This window comes from Cherax quadricarinatus, chromosome 70 (assembly GCF_038502225.1).
Source record: "Cherax quadricarinatus isolate ZL_2023a chromosome 70, ASM3850222v1, whole genome shotgun sequence".
NCBI lineage: Eukaryota > Metazoa > Arthropoda > Malacostraca > Decapoda > Parastacidae > Cherax > Cherax quadricarinatus.
In genome coordinates, this window is record NC_091361.1 from 23,327,967 (window position 1) to 23,342,845 (window position 14,879).

The following is a 14,879-nucleotide window of genomic DNA, read 5'->3' on the forward strand; positions in this document are numbered from 1 at the left end:
ATTTAATTGGATTATTCAGTTTAAAGGGATTAGTTTTATTTGCCTTCAGCCAACTAGTGCACAGGCTATGACCCAGTATGTTTATGACACTGTCTGGTGCGTTGTATGAAACAATACAACCCCGGGTCGTGCTGGCGACGACGAGTCAATGATGATCTCAGCAGAGAAAATGGTTTAACTGTTCCTTTCTTTCCTATACAAGCTACCCGAAGGTTATCTGATGACTATTTCGGGGGTTACCGCCCCCTCTTCCCCGAGGCTTGGTCCAAGACCAGGTCTCCTGATTGATGGCCTGATCAGTCAGGCTGCTGGTGCAAGCAGCAGGGAGTTCATCGTATGATAAATGAGACACTTACCTGGAGTTTACCTGGAGTGGCTTTCGGGGGTCAACGCCTCCGCGGCCCCCGCAACATTTGGGAATCTTTATTCTAGAAACGTTTCACCACGCAGTGGCTTCAGTCCAACGCAGAGAAGGGTGGAAGATGAGGAGTTTAAGGTAATCAGTCCCTCACCCTAGAGTCGATGTGTTCAGTTCATCAATCTTAACGGAAGTGCTTATATACTGACAACAGATGAGGTGGAGCAGTGACAGGCGGAGTCACCAGCGGAGACCACTAGTGGAAGTAGGTCGAGTCTACAGTTACAAAAGTTTGTAGAAATCCCTGCATCAATATCCCCAAGAAGTTGCTGTGTCTGACAAGATGTGTTTAAATGGTTTCGAAAACCATTTACACTCAGTTCAAGGTATGCACCACAGCACGGCTGATGAGGAACCGACTTAAGGATCTTATCAGGTTCCCTCTTGAAGACAATTTAGTGCTTGTAATTCCAATTATGTTTATGTTTCTTGTTCATACTGGAGTACTAGGAATTAATTATCTAGAAGGCTGTGTTCTGAATTAAGGTTTATTAAGGTCAATGCGTGGTGAGTTAATCAAGTGAATGGCATAGTAATCAAGAACAGATCTAATAAAAAATATGTAGAACAGTCTTGATGCCAGTGCACGCTCCTACGTGTGTCTTGATACCAGTGTTCCCTCCTACGTGTCTTGATACCAGTGTTCCCTCCTACGTGTCTTGATGCCAGTGTTCCCTCCTACGTGTGTCTTGATGCCAGTGTTCCCTCCTACGTGTGTCTTGATGCCAGTGTTCTCTCCTACGTGTGCCTTGATACCAGTGTTCCCTCCTACGTGTGTCTTGATGCCAGTGTTCACTCCTACGTGTGTCTTGATGTCAGTGTTCCCTTCTACGTGTGTCTTGATGCCAGTGTTCTCTCCTACGTGTGCCTTGATACCAGTGTTCCCTCCTACGTGTCTTGATGCCAGTGTTCCCTCCTACGTGTGTCTTCATACCAGTGTTCCCTCCTACGTGTCTTGATGCCAGTGTTCCCTCCTACGTGTGTCTTGATGCCAGTGTTCACTCCTACGTGTGTCTTGATGACAGTGTTCCCTTCTACGTGTGCCTTGATGCCAGTGTTCCCTCCTACGTGTGTTTTGATGCCAGTGTTCACTCCTACTTGTGTCTTGATGCCAGTGTTCCCTCCTACGTGTGTCTTGATGCCAGTGTTCCCTCCTACGTGTCTTGATGCCAGTGTTCCCTTCTACGTGTGTCTTGATGCCAGTGTTCTCTCCTACGTGTGCCTTGATACCAGTGTTCTCTCCTACGTGTCTTGATGCCAGTGTTCCCTCCTACGCGAGTCTTGATACCAGTGTTCCCTCCTACGTGTCTTGATGCCAGTGTTCCCTCCTGCGTGTGCCTTGATGCCAGTGTTCACTCCTACGCGTGTCTTGATGCCAGTGTTCCCTCCTACGTGTGTCTTGATGCCAGTGTTCACTCCTACGTGTGTCTTGATGCCAGTGTTCCCTCCTACGTGTCTTGATGCCAGTGTTCCCTCCTACGTGTGTCTTGATGCCAGTGTTCACTCCTACGTGTGTCTTGATGCCAGTGTTCCCTCCTACGTGTGTCTTGATGCCAGCGTTCACTCCTACGCGTGTCTTGATGCCAGTGTTCACTCCCACGTGTGTCTTGATGCCAGTGTTCCCTCCTACGTGTGCCTTGATACTAGTGTTCTCTCCTACGTGTCTTGATGCCAGTGTTCCCTCCTGCGTGTGTCTTGATGCCAGTGTTCCCTCCTACGTGTGTCTTGATGCCAGTGTTCACTCCTACGTGTGTCTTGATGCCAGTGTTCACTCCTACGTGTGTCTTGATGCCAGTGTTCCCTCCTACGTGTGTCTTGATGCCAGTGTTCACTCCTACGTGTGTCTTGATGCCAGTGTTCACTCCTACGTGTGTCTTGATACCAGTGTTCCGTCCTACGTGTGTCTTGATGCCAGTGTTCACTCCTACGTGTGTCTTGATACCAGTGTTCCCTCCTACGTGTGCCTTGATGCCAGTGTTCACTCCTACGTGTGTCTTGATGACAGTGTTCACTCCTACGCGTGTCTTGATGACAGTGTTCACTCCTACGTGTGCCTTGATGCCAGTGTTCACTCCTACGTGTGTCTTGATGCCAGTGTTCCCTTCTACGTGTGTCTTGATGCCAGTGTTCACTCCTACGTGTCTTGATGCCAGTATTCACTCCTACGTGTGTCTTGATGCCAGTGTTCACTCCTACGTGTCTTGATGCCAGTGTTCACTCCTACGTGTGTCTTGATGCCAGTGTTCACTCCTACGTGTCTTGATGCCAGTGTTCACTCCTACGTGTCTTGATGCCAGTGTTCACTCCTACGTGTCTTGATGCCAGTGTTCACTCCTACGTGTGTCTTGATGCCAGTGTTCACTCCTACGTGTCTTGATGCCAGTGTTCACTCCTACGTGTCTTGATGCCAGTGTTCACTCCTACGTGTGTCTTGATGCCAGTGTTCACTCCTACGTGTGTCTTGATACCAGTGTTCCCTCCTACGTGTCTTGAAGCCAGTGTTCTCTCCTACGTGTGCCTTGATGCCAGTGTTCCCTCCTACGTGTGTCTTGATGCCAGTGTTCACTCCTACTTGTGTCTTGATGCCAGTGTTCCCTCCTACGTGTGTCTTGATGCCAGTGTTCCCTCCTACGTGTGTCTTGATGCCAGTGTTTCCTCCTACGTGTGTCTTGATGCCAGTGTTCCCTCCTACGTGTGTCTTGATGCCAGTGTTACTTCTACGTGTGTCTTGATGCCAGTGTTCACTCCTACGTGTGTCTTGATGACAGTGTTCCCTCCTACGTGTGTCTTGATTACAGTGTTCTCTCCTACGTGTGTCTTGATGCCAGTGTTCCCTCCTACGTGTGTCTTGATGCCTGTGTTCCCTCCTGCGTGTGTCTTGATACCAGAGTTCACTCCTACGTGCCTTGATGCCAGTGTTCCCTTTTGAGTGCCTTGATGCCAGTGCTCCCATCTACGTGTCTTGATGCCAGTGTTCATTCCCGTGTGTGTCTTGATACCAGTATTCACTCCAGGGTGTCTTGATGTCAGTGCTCCCTCCTGCGTGTCTTGATGCCAGTGCTCCCTCCTACGTGTTTTGATGTCAGTGTTCATTCCTGTGTGTCTCTTGATACCAGTATTCACTCCTGAGTGTCTTGATACCAGTGTTCACTCCTGAGTGTTTTGATGCCAGTTTTCCCTCTTGCGTGTCTTGATGACAGTGCTCCCTCCTGCGTGTCTTGATGCCAGTGCTCCCTCCTGCGTGTCTTGATGCCAGTGCTCCCTCCTACGTGTTTTGATGTCAGTGTTCATTCCTTTGTGTCTCTTGATACCAGTTTTCACTCCTGAGTGTCTTGATACCAGTGTTCACTCCTGAGTGTTTTGATGCCAGTTTTCCCTCTTGCGTGTCTTGATGCCAGTGCTCCCTCCTGCGTGTCTTGATGCCAGTGCTCCCTCCTGCGTGTCTTGATGCCAGTGCTCCCTCCTGCGTGTCTTGATGCCAGTGCTCCCTCCTGCGTGTCTTGATGCCAGTGCTCCCTCCTACGTGTCTTGATGCCAGTGCTCCCTCCTACGTGTATTGATGCCAGTGCTCCCTCCTACGTGTGTTGATGCCAGTGCTCCCTCCTACGTGTCTTGATGCCAGTGCTCCCTCCTACGTGTATTGATGCCAGTGCTCCCTCCTACGTGTATTGATGCCAGTGCTCCCTCCTACGTGTCTTGATGCCAGTGCTCCCTCCTACGTGTATTGATGCCAGTGCTCCCTCCTACGTGTATTCATGCCAGTGCTCCCTCCTACGTGTATTGATGCCAATGCTCCCTCCTACGTGTATTGATGCCAGTGCTCCCTCCTACGTGTCTTGATGCCAGTGCTCCCTCCTACGTGTCTTGATGCCAGTGCTCCCTCCTACGTGTATTGATGCCAGTGCTCCCTCCTACGTGTCTTGATGCCAGTGCTCCCTCCTGCGTGTCTTGATGCCAGTGCTCCCTCGTACGTGTATTGATGCCAGTGCTCCCTCCTGCGTGTCTTGATGCCAGTGCTCCCTCCTGCGTGTCTTGATGCCAGTGCTCCCTCGTACGTGTATTGATGCCAGTGCTCCCTCCTGCGTGTCTTGATGCCAGTGCTCCCTCCTACGTGTATTGATGCCAGTGCTCCCTCCTGCGTGTCTTGATGCCAGTGCTCCCTCCTGCGTGTCTTGATGCCAGTGCTCCCTCGTACGTGTATTGATGCCAGTGCTCCCTCCTGCGTGTCTTGATGCCAGTGCTCCCTCCTACGTGTATTGATGCCAGTGCTCCCTCCTGCGTGTCTTGATGCCAGTGCTCCCTCCTGCGTGTCTTGATGTCAGTGCTCCCTCTTACGTGTGTTTTAAGTGTTTGTCTTGTACTGTTTATATCACTACGTATTTATGTGATTCACAGAGTTCAGAATTAGTCATGTAAGGATGGTACACTCTTAATGAAGACATTTTAATGTAAGACTCTGGTTTAACAGTTAAGAGGGCGTTGAGTGGGAGGGATGGAGGTGCTACAACACAAAAGGCAGCCACTAAGAGGGGTCGATGAGAGTGTTAAGTGAGGGGCAATTGAGATGCCCCAAGACAAAGCTTACCACTGAGAGGGACGAGAGGGGGATGAGGAGTGGGCGAGTTAAAGTCAACAGAAAGCTCATCATCACTCCACCTTTCCTCTGTTCATTTATTGCTTTACATATCATGTAAAATATTCAAAACATTTATTTTTAAGCCACACTGGAAAAGTATGAGCATGAGTCTGTAAGTCATCTACCGGCAGGTGAAGCACACACCTCAGTGTTCCCCCGACCCCCCAGACCCTGCAGGTGAAGCACACACCTCAGTGATCTCCCGCACCCCCAGACCCTGCATGTGAAGCACACACCTCAGTGTTCTCCCGCACCCCCAGACCCTGCATGTGAAGCACACACCTCAGTGTTCTCCCGCACCCCCCAGACCCTGCAGGTGAAGCACACACCTCAGTGTTCTCCCGACCCCCAGACCCTGCAGGTGAAGCACACACCTCAGTGTTCTCCCGCACCCCAGACCCTGCAGGTGAAGCACACACCTCAGTGTTCTCCCGCACCCCCCAGACCCTGCATGTGAAGCACACACCTCAGTGTTCTCCCGACCCCCAGACCCTGCAGGTGAAGCACACACCTCAGTGTTCTCCCGACCCCCAGACCCTGCAGGTGAAGCACACACCTCAGTGTTCTCCCGCACCCCCCAGACCCTGCATGTGAAGCACACACCTCAGTGTTCTCCCGACCCCCAGACCCTGCAGGTGAAGCACACACCTCAGTGTTCTCCCGACCCCCAGACCCTGCATGTGAAGCACACACCTCAGTGTTCTCCCGCACCCCCATACCATGCAGGTGAAGCACCCACCTCAGTGTTCTCCCGACCCCCAGACCCTGCATGTGAAGCACACACCTCAGTGTTCTCCCGACCCCCCAGACCCTGCATGTGAAGCACACACCTCAGTGTTCTCCCGACCCCCAGACCCTGCATGTGAAGCACACACCTCAGTGTTCTCCCGACCCCCAGACCCTGCAGGTGAAGCACACACCTCAGTGTTCTCCCGACCCCCAGACCCTGCATGTGAAGCACACACCTCAGTGTTCTCCCGACCCCCCAGACCCTGCATGTGAAGCACACACCTCAGTGTTCTCCCGGCCCCCCAGACCCTGCATGTGAAGCACACACCTCAGTGTTCTCCCGACCCCCCAGACCCTGCATGTGAAGCACACACCTCAGTGTTCTCCCGACCCCCCAGACCCTGCATGTGAAGCACACACCTCAGTGTTCTCCCGACCCCCCAGACCCTGCAGGTGAAGCACCTCAATGTTCTGGCAGACATCCAGGGGAAATAATTATGTAAATGAGTCAGAAATCTCCAAATCTGCTGAAAGTCATATTATGGAGAAAACACCTGTTTAAGAAACTTCAGACCTGCTGGTGGGAATATCCTGGACAAAATGTCCAGAAATAAGAAACTCGAGACCTACTGGTGATGATATTCGATACAAACAATCTGCTGGAGAAAATCAGGTGTTAAGTGGCATATATAAACACACTGCAGTGTAGCCACTGATGATGATACAAGGTACCACTGACCTGGCAGGAAGCAGGAACCATGTAGAGGACGGCCACGACGCCCACTCTAGCGACGGTGACGTCCACACGATCAGTCTTCATGCCCTCCTGACGGAGGCGCGACCGTGCCTTCCAAAGACAGGCGAACACCACCAGCACCAGTGTGGCACCCGTCACCAAGTACAGGAATTGTGGCACTAACACAAACCGCACAAGTGTCTCTGTATTCTGCTGCCCCGCGTAACAAGTGCCTGAGGAACAAGCAAGGAACTCACAGTTAATAATAATAATAATAATAATAATAATAATAATAATAATAATAATAATAATAATAATAATAATAATAATAATAATAATAATAATAATAATAATAATAACAGTAATAATACATTCTGTATTAGGAATAGACAAATTGGAAATGAAGTTAAGTTCCATATTGACCAGGATAATGAGTGAATTTTTGGTGAGTGAATATTTGATAATGATTACTTGATAATGATCCAAAACTTGATAATTATCTAGCACTTGCTAATGATCAAACAAGAGCTTGATAATGATCCAGGATATAATAATGATGCAAGAAATTATAATGATTCATGACATGATAATGATCCAAGATAGGACAATGATCCATGACATGATAATGATCCAAGACATGATAATGATCCAGGACATGATAATGATCCAGGACAGACAGGAATGTATACTTTTCCTCTGCAGTTTGGACTCTTGTGAGAGAACCATGGCAACACACACAGTGTCTCTCACCAGAAATCTAAAGCCAAGACAACTGTACCTGAGTGTGAGCACTAAGGCAGACAAGTTACTTCTAATTATATCCAGAAGTATAAGTAACAGGAGTCCAAAAGTTATGTTACAGTTCATTACATCACTAGTGACGTCTCACTTGGATTATGACGCTCAGTTTTGGTCACCATATTATATAATGAATATAAATGCATTGGGAACACAAAGAGAAGAATGACAAAATTAACCCACTGCATAAGGAACCTCTCATTTCAGGACAGAATGAGACCCTTGAACCTTCACTCTCTTTGAGAGACGCAGAATGAGGGGAGTCATCACTGAAGTATATAAGTGGATCATGAGTATAAACAAAGGCGATATAAAGTACTGAGGATATCGAATGAAGAAAGAACTCGAAATATTGAATTTAAATTAGATATATTTAGAATTAGAAAAGACGTAGAAAAGTACTGTTTGCAAAGATAGTTGTTGATGAGTGCAACAATCTGCCAAGTGGGGTCATGAAAACTAAAACCTTGGGTAGCTTTAAAAAAAATAGGTTAGAGAAAAAATATGATTATGAACTATGAGCGAGTCGTGACTGTTCGATTGATAAGGGTGAAAATGAAGTGGAGAATGAATTGCAAGACAAGAATATGAAATATCATTACCACCCGAAGCACACTTTTGTTATATGTTTCAGTGGGAAAGAAGATCGAGTGATTGTAATAAAATAGAGTCAGAAACAGAAATTTCAACTGTAAAATGTACTTGTTGTGGTTGTTGTAAACAATACATAGGATGGAGAGGGAACTGGGAGAGAAACATTTAGACTCTCCCTGATTACCTCTGATGGTCTACAGTAATGTTACCATTATTAGTGACAAGTAATACAGTGGCTACAGAAAGTAAAGATGTGTGGTGGCAGCAGTTAAATAGTAAAGTGATAAGAAATTTCTGAGCAACTGTAGTTGATAAATGTTGGAGAGCAGTGAGTGTACGGGTAATAAATGTTGGAGAGCAGTGAGTGTACGGGTAATAAATGTTGGAGAGCAGTGAGTGTACGGGTAATAAATGTTGGAGAGCAGTGAGTGTACGGGTAATAAATGTTGGAGAGCAGTGAGTGTACGGGTAATAAATGTTGGAGAGCAGTGAGTGTACGGGTAATAAATGTTGGAGAGCAGTGAGTGTACGGGTAATAAATGTTGGAGAGCAGTGAGTGTATGGGTGATAAATGTTGGAGAGCAGTGAGTGTATGGGTGATAAATGTTGGAGAGCAGTGAGTGTACGGGTAATAAATGTTGGAGAGCAGTGAGTGTATGGGTGATAAATGTTGGAGAGCAGTGAGTGTACGGGTAATAAATGTTGGGGTAATAAAGTGATGGTAAAGGAGTGACAGTGTGATGGTAAAGGAGTAACAATGTGATGGTAAAGGAGTAACAGTGTGATGGTAAAGGAGTAACAGTGTGATGGTAAAGGAGTAACAGTGTGATGGTAAAGGAGTAACAGTGTGATGGTAAAGGAGTGACAGTGTGATGGTAAAGGAGTAACAATGTGATGGTAAAGGAGTAACAGTGTGATGGTAAAGGAGTAACAGTGTGATGGTAAAGGAGTAACAGTGTGATTGTAAAGGAGTGACAGTGTGATGGTAAAGGAGTAACAGTGTGATGGTAAAGGAGTAACAGTGTGATGGTAAAGGAGTAACAGTGTGATGGTAAAGGAGTAACAGTGTGATTGTAAAGGAGTGACAGTGTGATGGTAAAGGAGTGACAGTGTGATTGTAAAGGAGTAACAGTGTGATGGTAAAGGAGTAACAGTGTGATTGTAAAGGAGTGACAGTGTGATTGTAAAGGAGTGACAGTGTGATGGTAAAGGAGTGACAGTGTGATTGTAAAGGAGTAACAGTGTGATGGTAAAGGAGTAACAGTGTGATTGTAAAGGAGTGACAGTGTGATTGTAAAGGAGTGACAGTGTGATTGTAAAGGAGTGACAGTGTGATGGTAAAGGAGTGACAGTGTGATTGTAAAGGAGTGACAGTGTGATTGTAAAGGTTGGCTAGACAACGTTTATCTCGGATTTTGTCTCTTCAGTAAAAAGCCGATATTCCTCAACAGTTTCTGTAGTTAAGGAAGTGTCAAGTTGTGTGGGAGAGGAAGATGGAGCAAAGATTTTGAGAGCTTCCAAGATGGGCAATAAGAGAAAGTAGTGATCTCCTGGGATGAAGGAACGTGGACAGGGACATGGGAAGGAGGATTTGTACTGGTATGTGAGAGCAGATGTATTTCCTCAACTGTCGCAGATGAGGGAGAAGTTAAGGGGCAGGACACGGCAGTAGGGAGAGTTAAGTATAAACGAGCAGCAGGTTGGAAGGGAGCTTTGGTGACTGGTGAAATTCTGTGTCCTTGAGATTTTGGAGCAAGAGTTGAAGGACCAGCTGAGAAAGGCTCTGTGGGTGAAGAAACATGAGAAAAGGAAGAGAACGAAGTAGTATGAATGGGAATGTGTGAGCAAGTAGGAACATCAGAGTTTAGAACTTCACAAGGGTCGACACAAGGATGACTGTGGAAGAAGGGACAACAGGGTGTTGTGGGCAGCAGGTAGCTCTGAAGTATAAGATACATAGAAGACTTCCTTGGAGATGGAGCTGAACCACCACATGATGTATGAGAGGCTCTCCAATTCTTTGAGACAGCAGATTTCACTTGTAAGAAAACTGGTCAACAACAGGACTGTGCTGGATTCACTTCTCTATAGTTAGGTCAAGTAGGGGAAGAGGGGCAGGGGATGGCTGCAGGATTGATTATAATGATCAGCTGTACCACAGACTGGACTTTCTGCCGGTGGTCTCTTGTATTTGGCCAGGTGGCCGAAGAATCAGCAGTTTTTGCATTGTCGAGATGCTGGGTGCAGCTCCCGTACATGTTAGCACTGACAGCTATATAAACCAAAGATGGAAGTTCCTGGCAATCAAACGTCAGTTTGGCAACACTGCTCGAATAATGTCTCCGACCTCGAGCATGGCAAACCTACAGTGCGAGTCACGGCATTATGCCGCCCCTCCCCCACACACGTACCAAAACACAAACACATACCATGAAAGATTATAATATATATATTTGCACACTTACTGAGGTTTTAATACTTGGTGCTGCGTCCTTTACACTTAATTAATCACGTCCCTCAGCCATGTAGGAAGACTCTCACACAAATTCTTGAGGATTTGGGGAGGTATATTATTCGATGACTCATGTAGAGCAGCCTCCAGCCGCAGGATGGAACTGATATCCTTGCCCAGTAAACTCTGTTTCACTACTGACCAGAGGTTCTCAATAGGGTTTAGGTCTGGGGAATTGCCTGGCCAGTCATTAACGAACCTCACTTCACAGTCCCTAAGCCACTGAACTACAGATTTGGCGGTATGACACGGTGCACCATCCTGCATAATAACCGTAGCACCACACTTGTCAGATGCCTCAGGTAAATTGTCACACAATAACTCCAGGTAATTATACTGGTTCATATACTGGTTTTTGGGAAGCACAATGAGTTCACCAACACTCTGAGCACTGAAACACCCCCAAACCATGAGCGAGTCTGGATGTTTGGTGGTTCCACAGGTGTAGCGTGGGTCTAGCAGGTCACTACCTCTGGGTCGGTACACATGTCCTCCAGGTTACAGATAATGGTGAAGGTTGCTTCATCATTCCAAAGTACTTCACACCACTGTTGAGGATTCCAGTGATATTTCTTTGCATAATCCAGACTACGTTTCTTCTGTGGCTTGGAGAGGATCAGTTTCTTAACCTGGTGGTGACTACTGTAGCCCAGTTCTGACATATGTCTGTTAACAGTTCTTACAGACACCTCTGAGAGAAGATGTGGGTTCTTTTCTTTCAATTCTCTAGCACTTATCTTAGGTGCATTCTCTAACTGCTTCTTTAACACAGTTAAGGTACGAACAGATGTCTTCTTCGAAGGGCCAGGCCGAGGTTTGGCTGATGGCAACTCGACACCGTAGCCCCAAAACCAAAGGGAACACAGGACAAAAGATGGGGCGGATGAGAGACAAAAATGCAACACTTCCTCTCACCATGGCAGCAACGTGAACACTGAGGAGTCACTGTGGAGTGTTGCAGAAGGCCGTGACATCATGCTAACGGCTGCTATCCGGCATAATGCACTGACGAAAAAAGACCCCCTGTAAGATAGGCCTTTGATTTTTGTCACGGCATTATGCCAGGGCGCTCACCCAGAATAATGCCGTGACTAGCACTGTAAGTTTCCACCTTGGTGACAGGGAGATTTTGGAGCTCAAATTGCTTCTGAATGTCCTGGTCGTATTCCATAAATTATTACTGTATCTTAATGTGCTGGATGAAGACTAAAGGAACTCTAATTCAGGAAGGAATGTCTGTGGACTGTGACAGGGGTGTTGTCGACAGACAAGATATGGGAAAGGTTGTCGACCTTACAGTAATCTGTACAACGATAATACACATGTCACTCCTGAAAGCATGGAAGGATATATTTAAACCACCATTTCTTATGAGTGCCTTATTAATACTGTTGTTATTAAGGCAAACATTACGTGTTGATGGCTGAAAGGTAGATAATTTTGTCCAGATTGCCTTTGAAATGTATCACATAGGGAAAGAGGTTTCCAGGTAGCGTGTTTCATAGGATCTGAGTGAGGAGTGTCAGCACAATTGTGTCAGGATCATCTACTATGTGTCGAGGTTGCTGAGATGATGGATTCAGAGCAGTCTGTCCTGTGAAACGCAACCAGTTCAAAAATCAATGCAGCATCGAGGGAGAAACCACAAGCACGAAAGGAGAGCAGAAGTCAGAGTTGTCAAACGGATCAGGACAAACGCCAGTACTGGAAGTAAGCGACGAAAAGTTGCCTGATAACAGTAGATAACGGGTTCAGAGGAAGGTCTGTGGGTGTGCCAGCCACGGGATCTTTCTGTAAGGATCGGATCGGGGACCTGGGAGAAGGCAAAGCATATTACTATCCAAGATTTTCTTTTTATCTTTTTCTTTTTTTCTTGAAAAAAAAGAGGAGAGAAGAGCAGCTACGAGGATAAACAAAAATAAACTCTATAACCCCCTGAACCACAATCACTCTGGGTGCAGACAGCACTGCTGATGCTGCATGAAACTGCCTCCTACCTTACCTGGTATACCAGGTTCCCCAGTACACCTACATGGTACCTCCAGAATCGAATGAGCTAGGCTCAGTCAACTAAAGTGTGTGAAAGGAAATTCCAAGAATCATACTTCTTTAGCCAACAAAAGGCAGTCTCCAGTATTACTACCACTATCCTAAGGTGGTCCCAGAAAGATCTCCCTCACATCTCCAGACTTCATGACAGCACCGCCACCGAGGTCCAAGACCAAACAGGACTGATAATGATCTGTCTTCATTCTGTCGGGGAGCTGATATTCACAGGGGGGAAATTACCCCAATAAAGAGGACGAATGGCGAGAGAAGGGAAGGGTTTAAGGCATTGAAATGCAATCCAAAAAACTAAGAGGTCTCGTTTCTCAGATCAAGAGCCTCTTTGCCATGCTAAGGGATCCTTCCATCAAGAGGAATAGTCCATTATAATTTTTTCAAATGTTTTATGAACATAACTTATTAAAGAGATTGTTCTAAATGTATTAGGTTGTTTCAGCTTAGGAACAGGTACAATGAGATTATTTGTCTAAGAAACAGGAAGGTCACCCACAGTGTAACTATAATACAGTGCCAAAGATAGGTTATCAAGGGTTTACGTTAAAGTTCCAAAGACATCATAAGCTACACAGTCCTCCAAAGAGGCTGTTGATTGGCCTTTATTTAATATATTTAGCTCATACTCAGCGAAGGCGGTAATTTCGCCCATCAATATTCTGACTCATGAGGTAAACCAGTTTCCGCGTTTCTTCACAAGCAGTTTGTTCAGACACAAGATGGGAGGTACAGATGCCTGCATCTTCTGCTCCAGTTATTTATGAGAGAATTAGTTTTAAAAGAGATAAAGGATAAACAATATTACCACACTTTTCCTAATAATTTAATTTATACCTTTCTAGGCTAGACTTAGATTATTATTATTATAATCAAGGGGGAAGCGCTAAACCCGGAGGATTATACAGCGCCTGGGGGGGGGGGATGTGGAAGGCATTCAGGCTTAATTCGGGGAACTGGAGCACAGATCCAATTTCCTAAATCAAGAGCCCCTCACCAACATCAAGGAACCTTCCTTGAGGGGTAGGCTAGACTTAGAGCTAAACCTATTTAAGCCATTAACAGTTTGCCGTCCTGCTGCCCAGGTGTGCAAATAACCCACACTCACTCAGGACTCTAACTTATGACGATATTTTGGTACATCCTGGATAATTAACTAGTCACACAGAGAAGTATGAAGGGAAGGGAACCAGAATATTTACGAAAGGGGGCGGGAGTGGTAGAACTGGAGGAAGGAGAAGTAGAAATATTGTAGTAGTGGTTAGTAGTAGTAGTAGTAGTAGTAATAGTAGTTTTGGTAGTGGTAGTAGTAGTAGTAGTAATGTAACAATGGTAGAAGTGGTAATAAGAAGGTAGCAGTGATAGAGAAAAAAGGGGCAGAGTTTGGTGTGTAAGAAATAGTAGAAGTTTTAATAGTTCTTTAGTAATTAATAGTAGTTCTTTAGTAGTTAATATTAGTAGTTCTATATTAGTTATTATTATTAGTTCTTTAGTAGTTAATATTAGTAGTTATCTAGAATACCTCCATTACTATCACTACTACTATTTTCTTGTTTACACTTCACTCTCGTGTCGCACTTTGTTCACTACCACTACTACCGTCGTGTCGCACTTTGTTCACTACCACTACTACCGTCTTACTACCACTACTACCGTCGTGTCGCACTTTGTTCACTACCACTACTACCGTCTTACTACCACTACTACCGTCGTGTCGCACTTTGTTCTCTACCACTACTACCATCTTACTACCACTACTACCGTCGTGTCGCACTTTGTTCACTACCACTACTACCGTCTTACTGCCACTACTACCGTCGTGTCGCAGTTTGTTCATTACCACTACTACCGTCTTACTACCACTACTACGGTCGTGTCGCACTTTGTTCACTACCACTGCTACCGTCTTACTACCACTACTACCTTCGTGTCGCACTTTGTTCACTACCACTACTACCGTCTTACTACCACTACTACCGTCGTGTCGCACTTTGTTCACTACCACTACTACCGTCGTGTCGCACTTTGTTCACTACCACTACTACCGTCGTGTCGCACTTTGTTCACTACCACTACTACCGTCGTGTCCCACTTTGTTCACTACCACTACTACCGTCGTGTCCCACTTTGTTCACTACCACTACTACCGTCGTGTCGCACTTTGTTCACTACCACTACTACCGTCTTACTACCACTACTACCGTCGTGTCGCACTTTGTTCACTACCACTACTACCGTCTTACTACCACCTCGATCACTGTTGCACTTATGTTACTATTACTAATACCACAACATCATGTCTTATTCCTCCAGTTGTACTACTACAGTCTCCCTCGCCCCCTCTCATATATTCTGGCTCTCTTCCCTTCGCACTTCTCTGTGACTAGTTTATAGTTAC

The 14,879-nt window shown here is 46.1% G+C and overlaps 1 protein-coding gene across 1 annotated transcript in view; it reads right to left on the reverse strand.

Annotated features, from left to right (window-relative positions):
* Positions 1 to 14,879, reverse strand: part of LOC128692681 (frizzled-4-like) — a 513,435-nt gene that overhangs the window by 7,631 nt on the left and 490,925 nt on the right. The window contains exon 3 of the mRNA XM_053782329.2: positions 6,523 to 6,752. Within this exon, the coding sequence (XP_053638304.2) occupies positions 6,523 to 6,752 (230 nt within the window). The remainder of the gene's footprint in view (positions 1 to 6,522; positions 6,753 to 14,879) is intronic.